The sequence below is a fragment of the Neovison vison genome, chromosome 5, assembly GCF_020171115.1.
Source record: "Neovison vison isolate M4711 chromosome 5, ASM_NN_V1, whole genome shotgun sequence".
Taxonomy (NCBI): domain Eukaryota; kingdom Metazoa; phylum Chordata; class Mammalia; order Carnivora; family Mustelidae; genus Neogale; species Neogale vison.
This window is the reverse complement of record NC_058095.1, coordinates 16,422,219-16,446,616: the sequence shown is the minus strand read 5'-3', so window position 1 is coordinate 16,446,616 and position 24,398 is coordinate 16,422,219. Positions and strand designations below refer to the sequence as shown.

Below are 24,398 nucleotides of genomic sequence, written 5' to 3'. Positions count from 1 at the left end.
CTATGCTGTTAGGAAGGGTGATGTAGAGCTGAGCCCACTGTATATGGAAATGAGAGACTTGGACTTGAGTCCTTACTGACCTCACATGCCAGCTTAGGCTCTTGTACAATTCACTTTGTATCCCTGGGCCTCAGTCTCCACATCTGTGCAAGAGTCTTGTACTGGATGGACTGTTGAGATTTCTTCTAACACGAACATTTTATGATTTCAGTTATTTATGCATTATGGGATTAGATAAATCACTTTTTCAAAATATTTTTACTGACAAGTTGTGGAATCTGGGATTCTTTGCTATTTAAAGATATTCCTGTTTTTCCTTACTATAATAACTCTGAAAATTTGCTGTGACTTGAATTAAGAGTAATAGCCCAATGATTGTGGGTGGTGGGCACTACTTACTGACTAGGGTAAATTTTGCTCCATAGAGCACCTAAAAGAAGCACGGGGGGTATTCTGGGATGAAGAATATATAATTCACTATCACTTGGACAGTTCTTTAAGAAAGGTTTTTATGGGGTAAGACACTGGAGACTCTCAAACCATTGATAGGTTTATTAATATTATTTTAATGGAAAAATGGCATAAATATTGTGTGTGTGCGCGCACGCATGAGCTGTTTTGCTTTGTTTTTGTGCTGCTTTCTAATGTGGCTGTTTCTTTGACAGGAAAAGGGAAATGATTTCTAGCCTCTACAAGACATTATATAATGAAGTACCTCAAAGAAACTTATACTCACAAGAATTAAGTGGTAATAATAGGTTCTAGAATTTCTTGAATTAATTTCCTGATTGTGTGTTTAATAGAAATTCAGTGGTTAGTATCTCTTTCTTTACTCCTAATGGCATATAATATCAATTCATATTACATGATATGGCAAATGCTGTAACCTGTGAGCAAGGCATAAGTATATTAAGTATTCATGAATGTCTTCTGTCATATTGATGACATAGGCAAAATATAACATATGTACTTAATCTTGTTCAAATTATTTGGGAAAAAAGTCTGGATATTACATCCAATGAATATACGTATTAGTGAGCATTGGAGTCACTGATTTTACTGGGATTTAGTCCTTGGTATCTTAATATTAAGAATCATAGTATTCTTTACTTCTTGACACTGAATTCTTCCATATCTTGGGTCTCTCCTCTATATTTATGGAGTCATTTGGCATATTTTCCCTCTTACCTTAACTCTGGTCATCATATTAGGCCTTTTTAAAAAAGTAATCTCTATGCCCAATATGGGGCTCAGACTCACAACCTCAGGATCAAGAGTTGCATGCTCTTATAACTGAGCCAGCCAGGCACCCCTGTATTAGGCATCTTTTATCTCCCATTTTTATTGGGATATAATTAAGATGAAGCACTGTATATGTTTAAGGTGTGCGGCATATTGACCTGACTTACATATATTGTGAAATGATTACCACAATAGTTTAGATAATATCCATCATCTCATATAAACACAGAAAAGAGGAAAACATTTCCCATGTGGGGAGAACTCTTAGGATTGTAAACACCATGGCCTTCCCTATTTTCTCATTGGAGAAAATGGCCTTTAACTTCTTGATTTTCTTTCATTCAATTTTTTTCTACTTCCTCAGGGACTATGTCAATTTTTAAAAAAGATTTATTTATTTATTTGAGAGAGAGAGAGAGAAAGGGGGGGGAGGGACAAAAGCAGAAGGAGAGAGAGAAAGAATCTCAAGTAGACTCCACACTGAGCTTGGAGCTGATTTGGGGCTATGTCTCACAACCCTGAGATCATAACCTGATCAGATCAGATCATAATCGGAAACCAAGTCGATGCTTAAACTTGATATGATCATGATCATAAGCGGAAACCAAGTCGATGCTTAACCAGTTGAGCCACCCACATGCCCCAGGACTATGTCAACTTTATACTCTGTTTTTCCAAGAAGGTTCTTCAAAGAGTTGTTTTCCTTAATTACATATTAACTTCCCATTTTACTTACACCTGGTTTCCATCTCCAATACTCTATTAAAACTATTATTAAAGTCAGTATTAAGAATATTTTAGTCTTTCTCTGGTATTTAGCACTGTTATCTTGCATCTCTTTTTCTGAATACTACATGTTGTATCCACTGAACTAAATTGAATTCTGCAAACATTTTTTGAGGATCTATCCTGAATTAGACACTGGCACTTGAAGAATGAAAAATCTTGCCCCCCTTGAAGTTGACAGTTTAGTGAGGGGTATTAACATGCAAACAGTCACAATACCAAGAGCTTTGACTGAGATCCGTACCAAGTGATACAGGAGCATGGAAGAGGGATTTAACATTCCCAGATAAAGTTCTGGGAGCCTTTATTATGTCAATTTTGCATGACTTTCTTACAGTTTCTGAGGGTTCTTTAGGAAACTTACAGATTTGGAGGCCATTCACCTGAGACAGACCTAAATAAGTCAGAAGATCCATTTTAAAGCAAAGGGTTAGAACACAAAGATTTGCTCCTCTTTCTTCTTTTGGTTATTATTGTTGTTGTTTATCCTTGAGTTAATGTGTCGCAGGGATAAGGATAATTATTCATTTGAAATAATTAACTGTTTTGGGGGTTTGTGTTTAGCACTTCAGAAGGCCTGTAAAATTTTCAGCAAAATTCAGAGTGGTAAGATTTATGTGAATGATCTGCCAACGATCCATCACACGTTGAAGATTTTTATAAGTGACTCAGAAATGCAAAAAGCTCTAAAGACTATAGATATTGATGGTAAGTTTTATGTTTTCATTATTACTTTAGAGTCTGTAAACATAGATATAAATGATATGTTGGTCAGATTAATTGCAAATCATAGGAAAGCTAAGCTTTATAATATGTTGTAAAAACTTCTTTTGCACATTTATGGTAATGAGATTGAAAGTTGAGCCTCAGGTACATAATTGGATTGTTAATTACTGCATTAGATTATGACGTACTTTCATCAATGTTTGTTATTTTTAGACTTTTAATTTTTGCTAATTGCATAGGATAGGGATGGGATAGGGAAAATTTCTTAAGGCAAAATGTTTGAGTATAAGAGAACAGATTAATATATTTATATTAAAATTAAGAACTTTTATTTATCAAAGGACACCTTAAAGTAAAAAGATAAGTTATAAACTTGGGAATAAATGCAATTCACAGAACTGGCAAAGGATTAGTTTATAGAAAGTGTAAAGAACTCATACAAATCAGTTATAGAATAGAAAAATGGGTGAGATACATGGACAAGTATTTCACATAAAAGAAAGTGTATATAGCCAATTGTCATATAAAAATATGTTCTATCAGTAGTAGCCAAGGAAATGCAAATCAAAAACTGAATAATTTCATTTAAAATCACCTAGAAAAGTAATTTTTCTTTTGTAGTTAGTGTCTAGTACTTTAATCAAAGAAGTACATAATAGAGAATTGATTACATTTACAGACCATTCTAAGCTTGTTAGGGAGGAGAGACAAGCTTAGAATAAAAATGGAATAGATAAGCTGAAGGGGTGGCCAGAAATAAAATAAATTCAGTATACATAAATGCAAAATAATACTCTAAGGTTGAAAGCACCGAGCTGTTCAAATATAAGATGTGGATTTATCATTATAAAAGATTTGTGGATGGAAAATCCTATGAGAGGTGTGGACCACCCATAGAATGTTACGAAGCAATCTAGTAGTATTGAATTGACAAGTTGCAATAGTGCGTTATGTATCCAATCTGTCTAGCTATCCAAATCTCTGTCAAATAAATAAATAAATAAATCTTTAAAAAATTTTTAAAAAAGATTTTATTTATTTATTTGACAGAGAGAGATTACAAGTAGGCAGAGAGGCAGGCAGAGAGAGAGAGGAGGAAGCAGGCTCCATGCTGAGCAGAGAGCCCGATGCGGAACTCGATCCCAGGACCCTGAGATCATGACCCGAGTCGAAGGCAGCGGCCCAACCCACTGAGCCACCCAGGCGCCCCAGTGTTACATTTTAATTGGTCTCAGATTGATTAATGGTGAAATTACCTCTAAAATTTTTGTTGTAACAAGTAATGCTACAAAGAATGTTCTTATTCGTAATTCTTGCACATCTGCGTAAATATTTTTATAGGATGGATTCCTAGAAATGAAGAAGCTTGGTCATAGGATATGCATATGTCATAGGAAAATGGCTTATGTCAAATTGTTATTTCATCCAGCTTTTCTTGAGATATAATTGACAAATAAAATTGCATGTATTATATATATTTAAGGTATACAACATGATGATTTGGTATACATACACATTGTGAAATGGTTACCACAGTCAAATAAATAACACATCTGTCACCTCACCTAGCTACTTTACATGTGTGTATGTGATGAGAACACTAAGTTCTCTTAAGATCTACTCTCTTGGGGCGCCTGGGTGGCTCAGTGGGTTAAAGCCTCTGCCTTTGTCTCAGGTCATGATCTCAGGGTCCTGGGGTCGAGCCCCACATTGGACTCTCTGCTTGGTAGGGAGCCTACTTCCTCCTCTCTCTCTGCCTACCTCTCGGCCTACTTGTGATCTCTGTTTGTCAAATAAATAAATAAAATCTTAAAAAAAAAGATGTACTCTCTCAGCAAATTTCAAATTATATAATATAGTATTATTAACTATAGTCACCATGTTGTATATTAGATTCCCAGAACTTTTTCATCTTCTACCTAAAATTTATATCCTTTGACAAACATCTGTCCATTTCCTCCATGCCCCAAAGTCTATCAGATGGGTTTATATATAGTTACATAAATACCACATTTTCTTTGTTCATCTGTTGGTGAGCACTTAGGCTGTTTCCATTTCATGGCTATTGTGAATAATGCTGCAATGAATGCTGAGTGCACATATCTCTTTAAGATCGTGCTTTTATTTCCTTTGAATATATATACACAGAAGTGAGCTTGCTGGATGATATGGTTGTATATCATAATTGTTTATACCAGTGGAGTTTTAAATTATCTGCATATTTTATAGTTTTATTGAGGTATAATCAGAATATTTAAAGTATACAGTTTGAAAATTTTGATATATGTATTGTGAAAACCCAGTACCTCTTTTACCTACCTCTTTGTAAGTCCTCATTCTCTCTCCACAAACCCTGTCACCACTCCCCAAGTAAACACTAATCTGCTTTTGTCACTACAGATTGTTTATATTTTCTAGAATTCTATATCATGCAGTAAGTACTCATTTTTTTAGTCTGATTTCTTTCATTCAGCATAATTATATTGAGATTAATCTATGATTTTATACACTGAAGTTTATTTCTTTTTGCTGCTAAGTAGTATTCACTTTTATGGATATACCAGAATTTGTTTATCTATTCACTGATGGTGGACATTTGGGTTGTTTCCAGTTTTTGGCTATTACTAATGAAGCTGGTATAAATGCTCATTTGTATGTCTTTGTGTGGTGATATGTTTTCATTTATCTTGGGTAAATACTTGGTGGTAGAATGATTGGGTCATATGGTAGATATATATTTAAATTTTTTAGAAACTGCTAAGCTGTGCTTCCAAAGCAGCTAAATTATTTTACATTGCCATGAGCAGTATATGAGAGTCCTAGTTGCTCCTTATCCTTGCCAATCCTGGAATTGGTGAGCCTTTAAAAATTGTAGTCATTCTAATAGATGTATGGTATTATCTCATTGTAGTTTTAACTTATATTTCCTGAATGATCCAATGATTTTAAACATATTTTCATGTGCTTATTTGCTATCTATATATCTTCTGCCCATTAAAAATACGTTTACATTCTTACTGCATTTTGAAAGTATATATTCTGAATATGAGTCCTTCCCTGGATATGTGATTAGTAAATACATTCTTCTAGTGTATGACTTGTCTTTTCATTTTTTGAAGAATGTCTTTCAAAAAATGTAAGTTCATACTTCTGACGAAGTCTAGTCTACAATTATTTATTTTATAGATTGTGTTTTTGATGTTTTATACAAAAGGTTTTTGTTTAACCCTAGATCACATAGAAGTCAGAAAACAAGTCAAAGTAGTTGATTGAAATTTGTGCAGTTGTTTCATTGTTTTTGAAGGAGAAGCCACTCTCAAGTTATTATTCTGAAAAAGAAGTTTTGAGGCAGACAACTTGACAAACTTTCTAATATTAGAGAAAGAGTTTCTGTGGTTTAGAAATGAGAACAACTAAGCCTTGTCAATTTCTCTGATAGTAGAAGCTTGCAGACCACTAGAAGCCCTGAAATGTTCTTTTATAAGTTACTTGGTTCAGATTATATTAAATGGAATTTTGGGTTTATAATCATTTTCTTCTGAAATAGATAAACTCTTTCAAAGTTGGCCACATTTACTAAGAGGGAAATGATTTCAGTTATTTAACTTGCAGAATCTTGAAAAATTCAGATGTTCCTTGACACAGATCTATGCTTGTCTAGAAAATGGGATTTAAGAACCCTGATTATGTGTTTTATCACACTTTGTAAATCTAGGTTTTCAGCTCTAGTTGCTATTAGACATGACCTGTACATTATCATGCAAAAAAGTCGTAATTTCAACTTCTCATGCAAGCCAACCAAAAAATTCTTACTGACATTTTCATTTGTATAATTTAGATATCTTTTTTTTCTTTTAAGAAATAGGCATTAATTTTTGCTTGAGAAATGAGATGACTTTGGGGGGAAAGGATTGGTTTAATATTGTGCAATATTTTGTGCATTTGTTTTAATGTATTTTGTGTGAATGTGTATGTAATGAGAGCAAGAGTGAGAGCAAGAGTGGAAAGGAGGAGAGGAGAGAGGGTGATGGAACAGTGTGAGGCAAAGCTTTCATTAGAATTTCAACTGGATCCACAGTCTTCCCCAAAACCACTGGTATAGAGGGCATTGAAATCAATCCTATTCTTTCACGTTAACACCATTATGTATATAAAATTGACATGTTGCATGATTTTTTGCACCTAATTACAAATATAATAATTAGAGCTTTGAGCAAAGAGCACTGTAGTATGTTTAATTCTAGTCTGTATCATTCTTATTATTGTGGAGCACTACTGTATAATTACAATATGTACTTTTTTGGGTATATTTTCTTTTTACATTCTATATTTAATGTTAATGTTGACTATTGTGTATAGATTATGGTATTCTAATATCAGTTAAATCTATTCACATTTTTAGTTTGCATTTTTATCTCATATTCTTAGTGTGCTAATGCAGTTTTTTTTTCACTCTGTTTTTGAACCATTATTACAGTTAATGGAATGCTGGACTTTTCAGATTTCCTTAAGGCTGTGAACAATGTTTGTTATTTGGTCTCTCAGGATCCAGGTAAAAAATATGATTCTTCAAAATTATAGAAGAGAATGGTTGTGATTGTAACTGATTTTAAGGTGGGGTGGTTATATGAATTTAAATTTTTTTCAGAATTTTTTTTAAAGATTTGATTTATTTGACAGAGAGAGAGACAGCGAGAGCAGGTGTTCATGCAGGGAGAGTGCGAGAGGGAGAAGCAGGCTTCCCACTGAATGGGGATCCTGATGTGGGGCTCCATCCTAGAACCCTGGGATTATGACCTTTGCTGAATGCACATGCCTGAGGACTAAGCCACCCAGGCTCCCCTTTCAGAATGTTTTCAGTATTTTCCCCCAGTAGTCTAGGTTGAAAAAAATTAGACATGAGTTGTTTCATAAAAGGCACTGAAAAATGTGGAACCCTTGCATGGTACCTAATTTTCTTTCTTTAATCTCCATTGGATGCACACAACTGCTAGATTAATTTTCTTTTCAAAGATTTTATTTATTTTGAGAGAGAGAGTGAGACAGCACAAGTAAGGGGAGCAGCAGGCAGAGTGAGAGGAAGAAGCAGGCTCCCTGCTGAGCAAGGAACCCAGTGTGGGACTTGATCCCCAGACCCTGGGATCATGACCTGAGCCAAAGGCAGACGTTTAACTGACTCAGCCACCCCGATGCCCTAGATTAGTTTTCTTTTCTTTTTTTTTTTAAATTAATTATTTTTATTAACATATAATGTATTATTTGCCCCAGGGGTACAGGTCTGTGAATCATCAGTCCTACACACTTCACAACACTCACCATAGCACATATCTTCCTCAATGTCCATAACCCAACCACCCTCCCCCTACCCACCTCCCCCCGGCAACCATCAGTTTGTTTTGTGAGATTAAGATTCTCTTATGGTTTGTCTCCCTTCTGATCCCATCTTGTTTCATTTTTTTCTTCCCTATCCCCCAGACCCCCCACTCTACCTCTCAAATTACTCATATCAGAGAGATCATATGATAATTGTCTTTCTCTGATTGACTTATTTCACTAAGCATAATACCCTCTAGTTGCATCCACATTGTTGCAAATGGCAAGATGTCATTTCTTTTGATGGATGCATAGTATTCCAGTGTGTGTGTGTGTGTGTGTGTGTATCCCATAACTTTATTCATTCATTTGTTGATGGACATCTAGGTTCTTTTCATAGTTTGGCTATTGTGGACATTGCTGCTATAAACACTTGGGTACATATGCCCCTTCAGATCACTACATTTGTATCTTTAGAGTAAATACCCAGTAGTGAGATTGCTGGGTCTTAGGGTAGCTCTATTTTCAACTTTTTGAGGAATCTCCATGCTGTTTTCCAGAGTGGCTGCACTAGCTTGCATTTCAAACAGTGTAGGAGGGTTCCCCTTTCTCCGCATCCTTGTCAACATCTGTCATTTCCTGACTTGTTAATTTTAGCCATTCTGACTGGTGTGAGCTGGTGTCTTATTGTGGTTTTGATTTGTATTTTCCTGATGACAAGTGATGTGGAACATTTTTTCATTAGTGGTGTGTTGGCCATCCGAATGTCTTCTTTGCAGAAATGTCTGTTCATGTCTTCTGCCCATTTCTTGATTGGATTATTTGTTCTTTTGGTGTTGAGTTTGATAAGTTCTTTATTGATTTTGGGTACTAGCCCTTTATCTGATATGTCATTTGCGAATATCTTCTTCCATTCTGTCAGCTGTCTTTTGGTTTTGTTGACTTTTTCCTTTGCTGTGCAAAAGCTTTTGATTTTGATGAAGTCTCAGTAGTTCATTTTTGGCCTTGCTTCCTTTGCCTTTGGTGATGTTTCTAGGAAGAAGTTGCTGCTGCTGAGGTCGAAGAGGTTGCTGCCTGTGTTCTCCTCAAGGATTTTGATGGATTCCAGGAATCCATCAAAATCAAAATGCTCATCCATTTTGAGTCTATTTTTGTATGTGGTGTAAGGAAATGGCTGTTTCATTCTTCTACATGTGGCAGTCTAATTTTCTCAACACCATTTGTTGAAGAGACTTTTTTTCCATTGACATTCTTTCCTGCTTTGTCAGAGATTAGTTGATCATAGAGTTTGAGGGTCCATGTCTGGATTCTGTATTCTGTTCCAGTGATCTGTGTGTCTGATTTTGTCCCAGTACCATACTGTCTTGATGACTACAGCTTTGTAATAGAGCTTGAAGTGATTTCCACCATTTCTAATTGTGATGCCACCAGCTTTGGCTTTCTTTTTCAACATTCCTCTGGCTATTCCTGGTCTTTCTGACTCCATATAAATTTTAGGATTATTTGTTCCATTTCTTTGAAGAAAATTGATGGTATTTTGATAGGAATTGCATTAAATGTGTAGGTTGCTTTAGGTAGTGTAGACATTTTCACAATATTTGTTCTTGCAATCCATGAGCATGGAACATTTTTCCATTTCTTTGTGTCTCCCTCAGTTTCTTTCATGAGTACTTTATAGTTTTCTGAGTACAGATTCGTTGCCTCTTTGGTTAGGTTTCTTCTTAGGTATCTTATGGTTTTGGGTGCAATTGTAAATGGGATTGACTCCTTAATTTCTTTTTCTTCTGTCTTGTTGGTGTATAGAAATGCAACTGATTTCTGTGCATTGATTTTATATCCTGACACTTTACTAAATTCCTGTATGAATTCTAGCAGTTTTGGGGTGCAGTCTTTTGGGTTTTCCACATAAACTATCATATCATCTGCAAAGAGTAAGAGTTTGACGACTTCTTTGCCAATTCAGATGCCTTTAATTTCTTTTTGTTGTCTGATTGCTGAGGCTAGGACTTGTAGTACTATGTCAAATAGCAGTGATGATAGTAGACATCCCTGCCGTGTTCTTTAACCTACTGAGCCACCCAGGACCCCCCCCCCACTTTTTAAAAAAAGATTTTATTTGTTTATTTGACAGACAGAGATCACAAGTAGGCAGAGAGGCAGGAGGAAGTAGGCACCCTGCTGAGCAGAGAGCCCGATGTGGGGCTCAATCCCAGGACCCTGGGATCATGACCTGAGTTGAAGGCAAAGGCTTTGCCGTGTTCTTGACCTTAGGGGAAAAGCTCTCATTTGTTCCCCATTGAGAATGATATTCGCTCTGGGTTTTTCATAGATGGCTTTGATGATATTAAGGAATGTACCCTCTATCCCTACACTCTGAAGAGTTTTGATCAAGAAAGGATGCTGTACTCCTGACAACTTTTAGTTATACTACATATAAATTGCAAAGAAAGTGATAGGAAGAACTATTCATGTTAGTGATAGAAACGTTGCTTCCAATAGTCTGATATCTCTAGTATTCTGACCTAATTTTAACAGTTCCTTGGTTTAAAACGCAACACAACACAACAAAAACCAGTTCCTTGGTTTTTCCATTAGGCAAGATCAAGTTCCTATAATCAGTCCTTGGGATTACATATTTTTGTAGTCAACCTCACTGTATTTTCTTAGAATCAATGATGTATGCATGTGATAGTCTTCATATAACTGGATAAGCAAGCAAAAGGCTAGAAAAACTTTAATGTTTATGTATTCCTTAATGTAATAAATGTTATTAAATGTCAACCATATGCAGCAATTAACAATATAGATATAATGCTTGGCTTGCTTTTCTTTTGTTAATCCTTACTTCCTACTTGGCATTTTGCTTAACTCCTATAGCATTGGGTTTCTCCTGGTTCTCCTATGTCATCTTGAAAACCAAGTTTTTTCTTGACTATAGATTTATATGTATGTTTGGTTTCCTAAGTGCTACCTACTTTTCAAGCCAAAGTTTAGCTCCCATGTATTCCTTTGTTTTTCAAGTCCCAGATTGCTATTTTGACCTTATTTTTGTTTACTGTCAAATGTTTTGAGACTAACAAAGTCCCAGGTTTCTTTTTTTACCTCTTAAAACAATATGCCTAATCCTTGAATATGCTACTTTATAAAATATCCAAGCAAAATATAAAAAGTATGTAAAAGACCCTCTTTAATCCTTCCTAGATTGTTAATTTAATGTTGACTTTAGGATATTTTTATATGCAATTATGAATATATCTTATTTATTTTATAAGACAAAATGAGTTATCAATTACTAGGCAGAGGAGAACAAGAGGACCTAAATCTTACAGAGGCAAGTGAAAAAATCAAGCATACAGTTAGCAATCAAGAGACCCAAGAAAATAGAAGGGAAAAATAGAGTTATCTTCTACTTGAAGACAAAGGGATCATGCCAAGTACTTTATTGTCTAGCATGATTTTTTTTGAACTAAATAATATGTTGGAAGATTTTCCATGCCAGTTGGTGTAGGTCAGCCTATTACTTTTTAATAGCTACATGGTATCTGAAGAATGCAGATATACTATGATTTATTTAACTAGTCCTTTATTATTGAATATTTAATTAGTTCTAATTATCTTAGTGTTATAAATAATTTCACAATGAATATAACTTTTTAATATTTTTATATTATATATATATTTATTTTTGTATTATAGTTTATATTTATATGTGTGCCTGTATCTTTATGATGCCTTTATAAGGCAAAATTAGTTGTCAATTATTAGGTAGAAGAGAACCAGAGGGAATATGTGCATGCACTGGGGCATGCCTTCCACACTCAAATAGTTTTCAACTCTTCCTTAGCCTTCACTTCCTGCTTATGTGTATCCTCAAGGTAAGCTAGAGGTGAGATTTCAGGACCTGTTCAGGTTTTCCTGGGTATGGCCCTATCCATGTGTGGCCATAGATGGATGGCCATCTAGATGCTCAGGAATATGTCGGCACTTTTCAAAAGCCTCTATGGACATCTTATTTCCCAGATTTTCCTTTTAAGCTCTTTGCTAGCCTTTTGTTTGCTCCAGCTGCTTTTATTGACTTAGAAATTTCTGAGTGGAAAGATAGTAGACCATATCTACTGTTTTATTTGGGTGAAATGTTCACAGTCATCGATGTGTGTAAAAAGACATAGAAAGGTATCCAAGTAGGATATTAATCAAAATACATCATTTTTGCATGCCCTGGATGGGAAATTTATGTTGCTTTTATCTTTATTCTTTGTATAGTTATGGGTTTATTTGACTTTTTAAAATTAGTATGCTATTGGAAGAGTAGCAGTAACATTGAAGACCAGGGCTTCAGAATCTGTCTTTGTGTTGTTGTTTCAAGTTTTATTTAAATTCTAGTTAGTTAACATCTAATGTAATATTGGCTTCAGGAGGGAAATTTGGTGATTCATCACTTACATATAACACCTGGTGCTTATTCCAACTACCACTTCAGGCAGTCATAATGTTAACTAATTGCCTCTGATTGTTTTTAGTGAGTACTCCCAGGGAAAATAATCTGCACTGGGCAAGCTTTGAGTCAGGTAAAATAAGGACAGTTTTGTAAGTAGGGTCTTCCACAGAATCACCAAACAGATCTAATAATGACAGTTCTTAGAGAATGGGGCTTTGAAGAAATTTAACCTCATTCTTTCCCATTGGCTGCGAGGCTACTGTTTTTCAGCATAATTATAGGCTCTCAGTTTTAAATATTCCTGGGAAGCTGGGATGATGATATGGGAATATGACAAGTTAAAGTGCCACAAAGTTCACTATTACTGAGATTCAGCCATTTTTCTTGAAAAAACACTCTTTGGATTGCTTTAATCCTTTTATTTATATCCAGAGTTTTGGGAAAAGTTGATTCTGACAACTTTTGCCAGTGTTCTCATTGCTTTTATGGAGGAGAGGATTCTCAGGCATCCTTCCTCTGCCACTTTTGCTCACTTGATCAATAACTACTAGTTGAATAAATGAATAATGCTCAGTTCTTCCTCCTGTGCAAATCTAAAATCTTTTGGATCATTATGCTTGTTATAGCCTGAATTCCAAGAAATTCTGACTATAAAGTGGGTTTGCTCTCTGGAATTGATTATGGGAATTGTGTTTCCTTATCAAATTAAATTGAGGGATGCAGTGGTCTGAGGAGCACTTACATTCAGCATTAGGACCAGGTATCAATCTGTTTTGGTTTTAAGAAAGACATTTGTGTAGGAAAAATTCTCTCTGTGTTCTTTCTAGTACTTTTGATCCTTATGTTAGCATAAGAAAATGAAGTCTCTCTCTCTCTCTCTTTTTTTGAAAATGAAGTTTCTGTGGAGAAATAGAAGTTCTTTCAGTAGTGGTTAAACCACTGCTCAATTCTTTGTAATATGATAAAAAATCTAAAGAGAAATTTTGTGATCTATTCCATTCTCCTCTTTTTTTTCAATTTACTTATTTTCAGAAAAACATTATTCATTATTTTTTCACCACACCCAGTGCTCCATGTAATCCGTGCCCTCTATAATACCCACCACCTGGTACCCCAACCTCCCACCCCCCCACCACTTCCAGCCCCTCAGATTGTTTTTCAGAGTCCATAGTCTCTCCTGGTTCACCTCCCCATTCTCCTCTTATACTATTTTTTCTAAATGACATTTTCAAGCAATTAATGATGCTTTCAAATTTTGACTTAAGCTGTCCTGCTATTATAGATTATACCGCTGGTAAGAAATTATTTCAGTTAAAAGTTTTAACTAAGAGGTGAATATCCTATACTGAGAGAACCCATACCTTTTAGCACAATGCTCAGCATATAAATAGCATTCAGTAAATACCGGCTATTATTGCTAATATTATATCACTAGTGATAATAGCAAAAATTGTATTTTTTACAAAGAATATCAGAACTGAGCAAATGCCTACCTGCAAGTAAAATTTTAGAAAACCCTATGCCTATGTTATTTTCCTCTGGTAGATTATTGACACAAAATTAGCTCCTCCAAGAAAAGCTGTTGGTTCTTATGGTAAAATAATTTCTTTTTTTCTTCTTCTTAATTTCTTCTTTTTGCAGCATTCCAGAATGCCTTGAAGATTTTCTGTAGGATAAAAAGTGGTCGAGTTGCCACTGATGAACTGGCTGCTGTTTTGGATAGCATGGATATCCCTGTAATCCCTGAAACTTTTCAGGAAGTGATAAAACATGCTACTATAGACAGTGAGTTATTTGAATTAATATGTATATATATCTTTCTTGGATATCAATTTTCTGATTTACCCTTTATTTCTCCTTCTTTTTCTTCTTGATTCTTGCCTTTTGCCATCATCACTGCTTACTGATGTCTTATGGTAAGAGATAGCCTAGGACTTATTTCACTCAGCATAATCTCTTCCAGTCCCATCCATGTTGCTACAAAAGTTGGGTATTCATCCTTTCTAATGGAGGCATAATACTACATAGTGTATATGGACCACATCTTCCTTATCCATTTGTCCATTGAAGGGCATCGTGGCTCCTTCCACAGTTTGGCGACCATGGCCATTGCTGCTATAAACATTGGGGTACAGATGGCCCTTCTTTTCACTACATTGGTATCTTTGGGGTAAATACCCAGTAGTGCAATGGCAGGGTCATAGGGGAGCTCTATTTTTAATTTCTTGAGGAATCGCCACATTGTCTTCCAAAGTGGCTGCACCAACTTGCATTCCCACCAACAGTGTAAGAGGGTTCCCCTTTCCCCACATCCCCTCCAACAAATGTTGTTTCCCCTCTTGCTAATTTTGGCCATTCTAAGTGGTGTAAGGTGGTATCTCAATGTGGTTTTAATTTGAATCTCCCTGATGGCTAGTGATGATGAGATTATGCTGAGTGAATTAAGTTAAGCAGAGAGAGTCAATTATCATATGGTTTCACTTATTTGTGAAGCATAACAAATAGCATGGAGGACAAGGGGAGATGGAGAGGAGAAGGGGGTTGAGGGAAATTGGAATGGGAGGTGAACCATGAGAGACTATGGACTCTGAAAAACAATCTGAGGGTTTTGAAGGGGCAGAAGGTGGGAGGTTTGGGGAACCAGGTGGTGGGTATTCGAGAGGGCACGGATTGCATGGAGCACTGGGTGTGGTGCAAAAACAATGAATACTGTTACGCTGAAAATAAATTTAAAAAATTAAAAAAAAAAGAGATAGCCTAGGACAATTAAATGAGAAATTTCTAAAATTGTATTTTGGTATGTTTGGTAAAAATCTAAGAGAAAAATGGATTTATTTTCTTTTCAAATTTAACTCTTTTCCAGTAGTTATTTCTTGTCTGTGTAGAGATAGTTTCTGTAGTGTTAAGGGCATTGGTTTCACAAGTTAGGAGACCTAAATTTCATGAATTAAAAAAATTATTTTTTTTCCAATTTATTTATTTTCAGAAAAACAGTATTCATTATTTTTTCACCACACCCAGTGCTCCATGCAAGCCATGCCCTCTATAATACCCACCACCTGGTACCCCAACCTCCCACCCCTCCACCACTTCACTCCCCTCAGATTGTTTTTCAGAGTCCATAGTCTCTCATGGTTCACCACCCCTTCCAATTTACCCAAAAGCACATACCCTCCCCAATGTCCATATCCCTACACCCCTTCTCCCAATCCCCCTCCCCCCAGCAACCCACAGTTTGTTTCGTGAGATTAAGAGTCACTTATGGTTTGTCTCCCTCCCTATCCCATCTTGTTTCATGGATTCTTCTCCTACCCACTTAAGCCCCCATGTTGCATCACTACTTCCTCATATCAGGGAGATCATATGATAGTTGTCTTTCTCCACTTGACTTATTTCACTAAGCATGATACGCTCTAGTTCCATCCATGTTGTCGCAAATGGCAAGATTTCGTTTCTTTTGATGGCTGCATAGTATTCCATTGTGTATATATACCACATCTTCTTGATCCATTCATCTGTTGATGGACATCTAGGTTCTTTCCATAGTTTGGCTATTGTGGACATTGCTGCTATAAACATTCGGGTGCACGTGCCCCTTTGGATCACTACGTTTGTATCTTTAGAGTAAATACCCACTAGTGCAATTGCTGGGTCATGGGCAGTTCTATTTTCAACATTTTGAGGAACCTCCATGCTGTTTTCCAGAGTGGCTGCACCAGCTTGCATTCCCACCAACAGTGTAGGAGGGTTCCCCTTTCTCCGCATCCTCGCCAGCATCTGTCATTTCCTGACTTGTTGATTTTAGCCATTCTGACTGGTGTGAGGTGATATCTCATTGTGGTTTTGATTTGTATTTCCCTGATGCCGAGTGATATGGAGCACTTTTTCATGTGTCTGTTGGCCATCTGGATGTCTTCTTTGCAGAAACGTCTGTTCATGTCCTCTGCCCATTTCTTGATTGGATTATTTGTTCTTTGGGTGTTGAGTTTGAAAAACCCACCGCAAATATCATTCTCAATGGAGAAAAACTGAAAGCTTTTCCACTAAGGACAGGAACACGGCAGGGATGTCCATATCACCACTGCTATTCAACATAGTATTAGAAGTCCTAGCCTCAGCAATCAGACAACAAAAGGAAATTAAAGGCATCCAAATCGGCAAAGAAGAAGTCAAACTATCACTCTTTGCAGATGATATGATACTCTATGTCGAAAACCCAAAAGACTCCACTCCAAAACTGCTAGAACTTGTACAGGAATTCAGTAAAGTGTCAGGATATAAGATCAATGCACAGAAATCAGTTGCATTTCTCTACACCAACAACAAGACAGAAGAAAGAGAAATTAAGGAGTCAATCCCATTTACAATTGCACCCAAAACCATAAGATACCTAGGAATAAACCTAACCAAAGAGGCTAAGAATCTATACTCAGAAAACTATAAAGTACTCATGAAAGAAATTGAGGAAGACACAAAGAAATGGAAAAATGTTCCATTCTCCTGGATTGGAAGAATAAATATTGTGAAAATGTCTATGCTACCTAAAGCAATCTACACATTTAATGCAATTCCTATCAAAGTACCATCCATCTTTTTCAAAGAAATGGAACAAATAATTTTAAAATTTATATGGAACCAGAAAAGACCTCGAATAGCCAAAGGGATATTGAAAAACAAAGCCAAAGTTGGTGGCATCACAATTCCGGACTTCAAGCTTTATTACAAAGCTGTCATCATCAAGACAGCATGGTACTGGCACAAAAACAGACACATAGACCAATGGAACAGAATAGAGAGCCCAGAAATAGACCCTCAACTCTATGGTCAACTAATCTTTGACAAAGCAGGAAAGAATGTCCAATGGAATAAAGACAGCCTCTTCAATAAATGGTGTTGGAAAAATTGGACAGCCACGTGCAGAAAAATGAAACTGGACCATTTCCTTACACCACACACAAAAATAAACTCAAAATGGATTAAGGACCTCAATGTGAGAAAGGAATCCATCAAAATCCTTGAGGAAAACACAGGCAGCAACCTCTTCGACCTCAGCCGCAGCAACATCTTCCTAGGAACATCGCCAAAAGCAAGGGAAGCAAAGGCAAAAATGAACTGTTGGGATTTCATCAAGATCAAAAGCTTTTGCACAGCAAAGGAAACAGTTAACAAAATCAAAAGACAACTGACAAAATGGGAGAAGATATTTGCAAACGACATATCAGATAAAGGACTAGTGTCCAAAATCTATAAAAATTTTTTTAGATAGCTTTGATTACATAATCTTCCTATGTTATTCAGTTACTCTGCAAAATGTAGATATCTTTTAAACATTACAAATATATTTAGCAGATGTTTTGTATTACATATTTACATGTCATGAGGGGGTGGCTGGTAATAGTGGGCTGACAAATTATTGATTCTTTGATTATCCATTCATTTAGTCATTTAATATCTACTGTGCTTGGAACTGTGCTAGGTGATACACAGATGAATAGAACACACTTCTTATTCCAAAGGACCTCAACGTTCTAGTGTGGAAAGAGTCAAGTAAAATGAGAATTATAATGTTGTATATAAAATACTATTATAGAATGTAGCTAGGCTGCAAATGTATCCTGGAAGCACCAGGGAAAGATTATCAGAGGATGTTATATCTGATCTAAATCTTGAAGGATCAGTAGGGGTTAATTGGTTGAAGGTGGTAATGAAGAATGAGAAAGATATTTTAGACTGAGGGAATAGTTTGTATAAATATAAAAATGGCAGAAAAATAATCAGACATGACATCCTTTCAGTGGACTTCCACTGGTTTATGTCATTTGTTAGTGGTAGCTTTATAGGGGGCCCTTGGTTGCTGAAATGTGGTGTGAATATAGAACCAGGCTGCATGGATTTCTTTTTGTTTTTTTTTTCTTTTCTTTCCTTTCCTTTTCTTTCTTCCTTTCTTTCTTTTTCTTTTTTCTTTTTTTTTTTTCGAGATGGAGAAGAATCAGAGGGGCAGACAGAGAATCTTAAGCAGACTCCACACCCTGCATAGAGCCTGATGTGGGGCCCAGTCTCACAACCCTGAAATCATGACCTGAGTCAAAATCAGTAGTTGGTCGTTTAACTGACTGAGTCACCCAGGCACCCCAGGCTACATGGATTTTACTAGGTAGTCATTTATGGTGGGTTCTGGGTTGGTAGACATAAGTTGAGGGACGTTGTGAGGAATGAAGATATCCACAAAATATGGATTTTAAAGATTAATCTCAAGCCATATTATTAAATAGTCTTTAGGGCACAAGTCCACATGTATCTGGTCTTTCCACCTTTGCATTTTAGTCAGAATAATCTTCTTTTTAAAAAATACACATCTTATCATGTTACCTCCCTACACAAAATCTAAAAATACCTCTTGGGATGAAGAACCCTTTAATGTTGTGGTCAAGGGTTTGCCATATCTGGCCTTTACGGTAGGTCTCCAGCTTTGTCACAGACCACATTCTGCTTAGCTTACTGTGCCTTCACAGAGTTTTGGTTGTATGCCTTGCCTCCTCCTGCCATAGCTTTTGCATGTGTTCTTTTCTTTCCCTGGAACATTCTGCTCCTCCTAGTTAATTCCTACTTCTACTTTAGATTTAAACTCAACTCTATAGAGATGTTTCCATGGCTTCTCTATCGAGCTCAGATTCTCATATCACTCTCAGAGCCCTAACCGCAGTTGCAATTTTTATTTCTTATTGTTTTATTAAGACCTGTATCTCAAATAATAGCACTAGGAAAGCAGATATCATGTCTACTTTTTGCTCACTATTGTATCCTCAGTACCTATTAGTACAGTGCTTATGTTACATATTAACTGCTCAACAAATATATATTGAATGAGTTAATAAGTCTCACCCTTTACTCCATCTCCTCTAACCAGACAGAACAAGAATTCTTCACTATGTCATTTTGATAAGCTGGTTGTGACCCAAGATAAAATTCCTCACAGGGAAGGTCCTTGTCTTTTCACTAGGAAAATCATTTTTATAGGTTTGTTTGATTATGGAAGTTAAAGCCTATTGGGAGACACCTAGTTTGAGCCGAAAGGTAAGGTAAACAACAGGAATTTAGATTACCATAGTGGCTAATTGGAAGCTGGAGGAAGAAGACTGAAGGCAGCTAAGAGTGGATTGGGGGTCCTACAATCAGTAGAGAGTAACTATAGGCCTCGGGACAATAGTTTGATGTTGCTTGTTGTACTATAAAGAACTCCCATACTCCCATTAATTGCAAGTTATCTAGTAAAAGTTGGTTATGTACAATAGCCTTGTGTTAGTAGTGTTGGTGGGATTCAAAGGAGAAATATCTATAGGTTCTGTGTTAGGTAGGCTTGTGGTGGAGAGACTTATAACACCTATAGAATATGATGATGTAAGTGAGATCGAGAGTCCAGGGGAGTAGAAGAAATACAAATCAATTGCAAGAGTATAAAACACTCAGGAATCCTTAAATTTTGGAGGGAGTACTGATTTATGTTCATATCGTGTATGGTCTGGGATCTGAACTATTTAATTTAAATATTAAAGGAAAGAATGCCAAAGACCCCAGAATGCCAGAATTCTTGGATTACCTAGGTAGGAGATATGCATTCTTTTGTAACAGAATTTTGAAGTAAGGAGTGATGTAACTAGTAGAAGGCATAACACCCTGTTATAGGTACTGTTTAACTTCTTGTTTTTGTATTTGCTTTGATTTTTTTGAGTAATAATGGTATGTGGGGAATATGTTCATTTTTTTAAATTTATTTTTTCAATTTATTTATTTTCAGAAAAACATTATTCATTATTTTTTCACCACACCCAGTGCTCCATGCAAGCCGTGCCCTCTATAATACCCACCACCTGGTACCCCAACCTCCCACCCCCCCCCGCCAGGAATATGTTCATTTTATGAGTATTCACAATGAGAGGGAAGAATTACATCATTGGAATTTGCAAGGAAGTCCAACAAGCATTTGCTTCATTAAGATATGGCAAGAGAAATATGGGAAATAACTTGGTGAGAGTTCTGGGAGTGTCAGGTAGTTTTGTTTTTGAAATAGGATATTTTGGTGTAGTAGTTTTTTTCTCTCATGGTGATTAGTAATCTGATAATTTAACTGGGTGAAAAGTAGTGACTAGTATATTTTTTTTGATAGAGGAGGTTTTTTATATTGTGGAGCTGTTGTGAAGATTGTGAAAATATAGTATTAATAGTCACTTAGCACCTTCAAAGTAATGTTGCCCTGAATATGACCTTGATGATTAGGATATTTTTTTTCACACTAGTTATTTATATTTTCTAGGTTGAATTTCCTCCTGAAGTACGTATATGAGAATGGGAGGCTGTTTTGAACTTACCTTATGAAATAAATTGTGTCTATAACTATACTGATTGCCTCAGTCTCAACTAGGAATTATTCATTAAGGTTATGATAAGCCAGATAGGAGCCAAAATAGTAATTTCAGATTCTGTAATGCTTCTTTGGCCACCAGGGACTATTTAAATAGATAATATTTGTTTGGGAGGTTTGTGATAGATCTATTTTTGTATAGAGGCAAGAAATAACTTTTGAGCAAGTTCTAGTGAATCTAGAGTTAGCTACTGCATTCTCACTGGTTGATACTGAACCTCTTTCCAGAGAAGGTAGTTTTTTAAGTGGAGAGCGGATACAGACAATATGCCCTTCTCCTTTGGAGAAGCAGTTGATTTCTTATGCATAGACTGAAGAATAAACCTTGTGTTTTTATAGGTAGGGAAGTCAGCTCCTGCTCTTTTTCACCTTGGATGTCAAGCAAAGTCAAACATTTGGAGGCAAGAACTATTGGGAAAAGCATTTTCTACCTCTGTGTGCAATTGGAATGACATATTTAAGGTCACTGCCTCTGAACCCATTCTCTGTCATACACTGTCTAAGAAGGAAAATGGTCTTAGACAAAGGCAAGGGCAGGAATGATAGGAAACTATACTTATGAGTGCCAGACATATAGAAGATGCTAAATAAAAGGTTTTCTGCTATCCACAATGTGGACATTACATTATTCTTTACAGCCTTCAGTTTATTTTATTCATTCAAAAATAATTTTGGGGGCACCTGGCTGGCTCAGTGGGTTAAGCTGCTGCCTCGGGCTCAGGTCATGATCTCAGGGTTCTGGAATCAAGCCCCGCATCGGGCTGTCTGCTCAGCAGGGAGCCTGCTTCCCCCTCTCTCTCTGCCTGCCTATCTGCCTACTTGTGATCTCTCTCTCTGTCAAATAAATAAATAAAATCTTTTAAAAAATAATAATTTTTTTATTTTCAGCATAATGGTATTCATTACTTTTGCACTACACCCAGTGCTCCATGCAATCCGTGCCCTCTCTAATACCCACCACCTGGTGCCCCCAACCTCCCACCCGCCGCCGCTTCAAACCCCTCACATTGTTTTTCAGAGTCACAGCAAATATCATCCTCAATGGGAAAAATCTTGCAGCCTTCCCGTTGAGATCAGGAACATGACAAGGATGCCCACTCTCACCACTCTTGTTCAACATAGTATTAGAAGTCCTAGCAACAGCAATCAGACAACAAAGAGAAATAAAAGGTATCCAAATTGGCAATGAAGAAGTCAGACTGTCTCTCTTCGCAGATGACACGATTCTTTATATGGAAAACCCAAAAGACTCCACCCCCAAACTACTAGAACTCGTACAGCAATTCAGTAACGTGGCAGGATACAAAGTCAATGTGCAGAAATCAGTGGCTTTCTTATACACTAACAATGAAAATACAGAAAGAGAAATTAGAGAATTGATTCTATTTACTATAGCACCAAGAACCATGATACCTGGGAATAAACCTAACCAAAAAGGTAAAGGATCTGTACTCGAGGAACTATAGAACACTCATGAAAGAAATTGAAGAAGACACAAAAAGATGGAAGACCATTCCATGCTCTTGGATCAGAAGAATAAACATTGTTAAAATGTCTATACTGCCTAGAGCAATCTATACTTTTAATGTCATTCCAATCAAAATTCCACCGGTATTCTTCAAAGAGCTGGAGCAAATAATCCTAAAATTTGTATGGAATCAGAAGAGACCCCGAATTGCTAAGGATATGTTGAAAAACAAAAATACAGCTGGCGGCATCACCTTACCTGATTTCAAGCTTTATTACAAAGCTGTGATCACCAAGACAGCATGGTACTGGCATAAAAACAGACACAGACCAGTGGAACAGAGTAGATAGCCCAGATATGGACCCTCAATTCTATGGTCAATTAATCTTTGACAAAACAGGAAAAAATATACAGTGGAGAAAAGACAGTCTCTTCAATAAATGGTGCTGGGAAAACTGGACAGCTATATGTAGAAGAATGAAACTCGACCATTCTCTTACACCATACACAAAGATCAACTCAAAGTGGATAAAAGACCTCAACGTGAGACAGAAATCCATCAGAATTCTAGAGGAGAGCATAGGCAGTAATCTCTTCGATATCAGCCACAGCAACTTCTTTCAAGATACGTCTCCAAAGGCAAAGGAAACAAAAGTGCAAATAAACTCTTGGGACTTCATCAAAATCAAAAGCTTCTGCACAGCAAAGGAAACAGTCAGAAAAACAAAGAGGCAACCCACGGAATGGGAGAAGATATTTGCAAATGACAGTACAGACAAAAGGTTGATATCCAGGATCTATAATGAACTCCTCAAACTCAACACACACGAAACAGGCAAACATATAAAAAATGGGCAGAAGATATGAACAGACACTTCTCCAATCAAGACATACAAATGGCTATCAGACACATGAAAAAATGTTCATCATCATTAGCCCTCAGGGAGACTCAAATTAAAACCACATTGAGATATCACCTTACACCAGTTAGAATGGCCAAAATTAACAAAACAGGAAACAGCATGTGTTGGAGAGGATGTGGAGAAAGGGGAACCCTCTTACACTGTTGGTGGGAATGCAAGTTGGTGCAGCCTCTTTGGAGAACAGTGTGGAGATTCCTCAAGAAATTAAAAATAGAGCTTCCCTATGACCCTGCAATTGCACTCCTGGGTATTTACCCCAAAGATACAGATGTCGTGAAAAGAAGGGCCATCTGTACCCCAATGTTTATAGCAGCAATGGCCACGGTCGCCAAACTATGGAAAGAACCAAGATGCCCTTCAACGGATGAATGGATAAGGAAGATGTGGTCCATATACACTATGGAGTATTATGCCTCCATCAGAAAGGATGAATACCCAACTTTTGTAGCAACATGGACGGGACTGGAAGAGATTATGCTGAGTGAAATAAGTCAAGCAGAGAGAGTCAATTATCATATGGTTTCACTTATTTGTGGAGCATAACAAATAGCATGGAGGACAAGGGGTGTTAGAGAGGAGAAGGGAGTTGCGATAAATTGGATAGGGAGGTGAACCACAAGAGACTATGGACTCTGAAAAACAATCTGAAGGGTTTGAAGTGGCGGGGGGGGTGGGAGGTTGGGGTACCAGGTGGTGGGTATTATAGAGGGCACGGATTGCATGGAGCACTGGGTGTGGTGAAAAAATAATGAATACTGTTTTTCTAAAAATAAATAAATTGAAAAAAAAAAAGGTTGATATCCAGGATCTATAAAGAACTCCTCAAACTCAACACACAGAAAACAGATAATCATATCAAAAAATGGGCAGAAGATATGAACAGACAGTTCTCCAATCAAGACATACAAATGGCTATCAGACACATGAAAAAATGTTCATCATCACTATCCATCAGGGAGATTCAAATTAAAACCACATTGAGATATCACTTTACAGCAGTTAGAATGGCCAAAATTAGCAAGACAAAAAATAATAATTTTTAAGGGCGCCTGGGTGGCTTGGTTGGTTAAGCATCTGCCTTTG

The 24,398-nt window shown here is 36.6% G+C and overlaps 1 protein-coding gene across 2 annotated transcripts in view; it reads left to right on the top strand.

Annotated features, from left to right (window-relative positions):
• The window catches only part of EFCAB13 (EF-hand calcium binding domain 13), a 108,435-nt gene that overhangs the window by 16,081 nt on the left and 67,956 nt on the right, over positions 1 to 24,398 (top strand). The window contains exons 5-7 of one of the 2 annotated variants that reach the window (XM_044250373.1): positions 666 to 748; positions 2,593 to 2,736; positions 14,147 to 14,290. In XM_044250373.1, coding sequence (XP_044106308.1) covers positions 666 to 748; positions 2,593 to 2,736; positions 14,147 to 14,290 — 371 coding nt within the window. The remainder of the gene's footprint in view (positions 1 to 665; positions 749 to 2,592; positions 2,737 to 14,146; positions 14,291 to 24,398) is intronic. The other variant, XM_044250374.1, reaches the window with a different exon arrangement.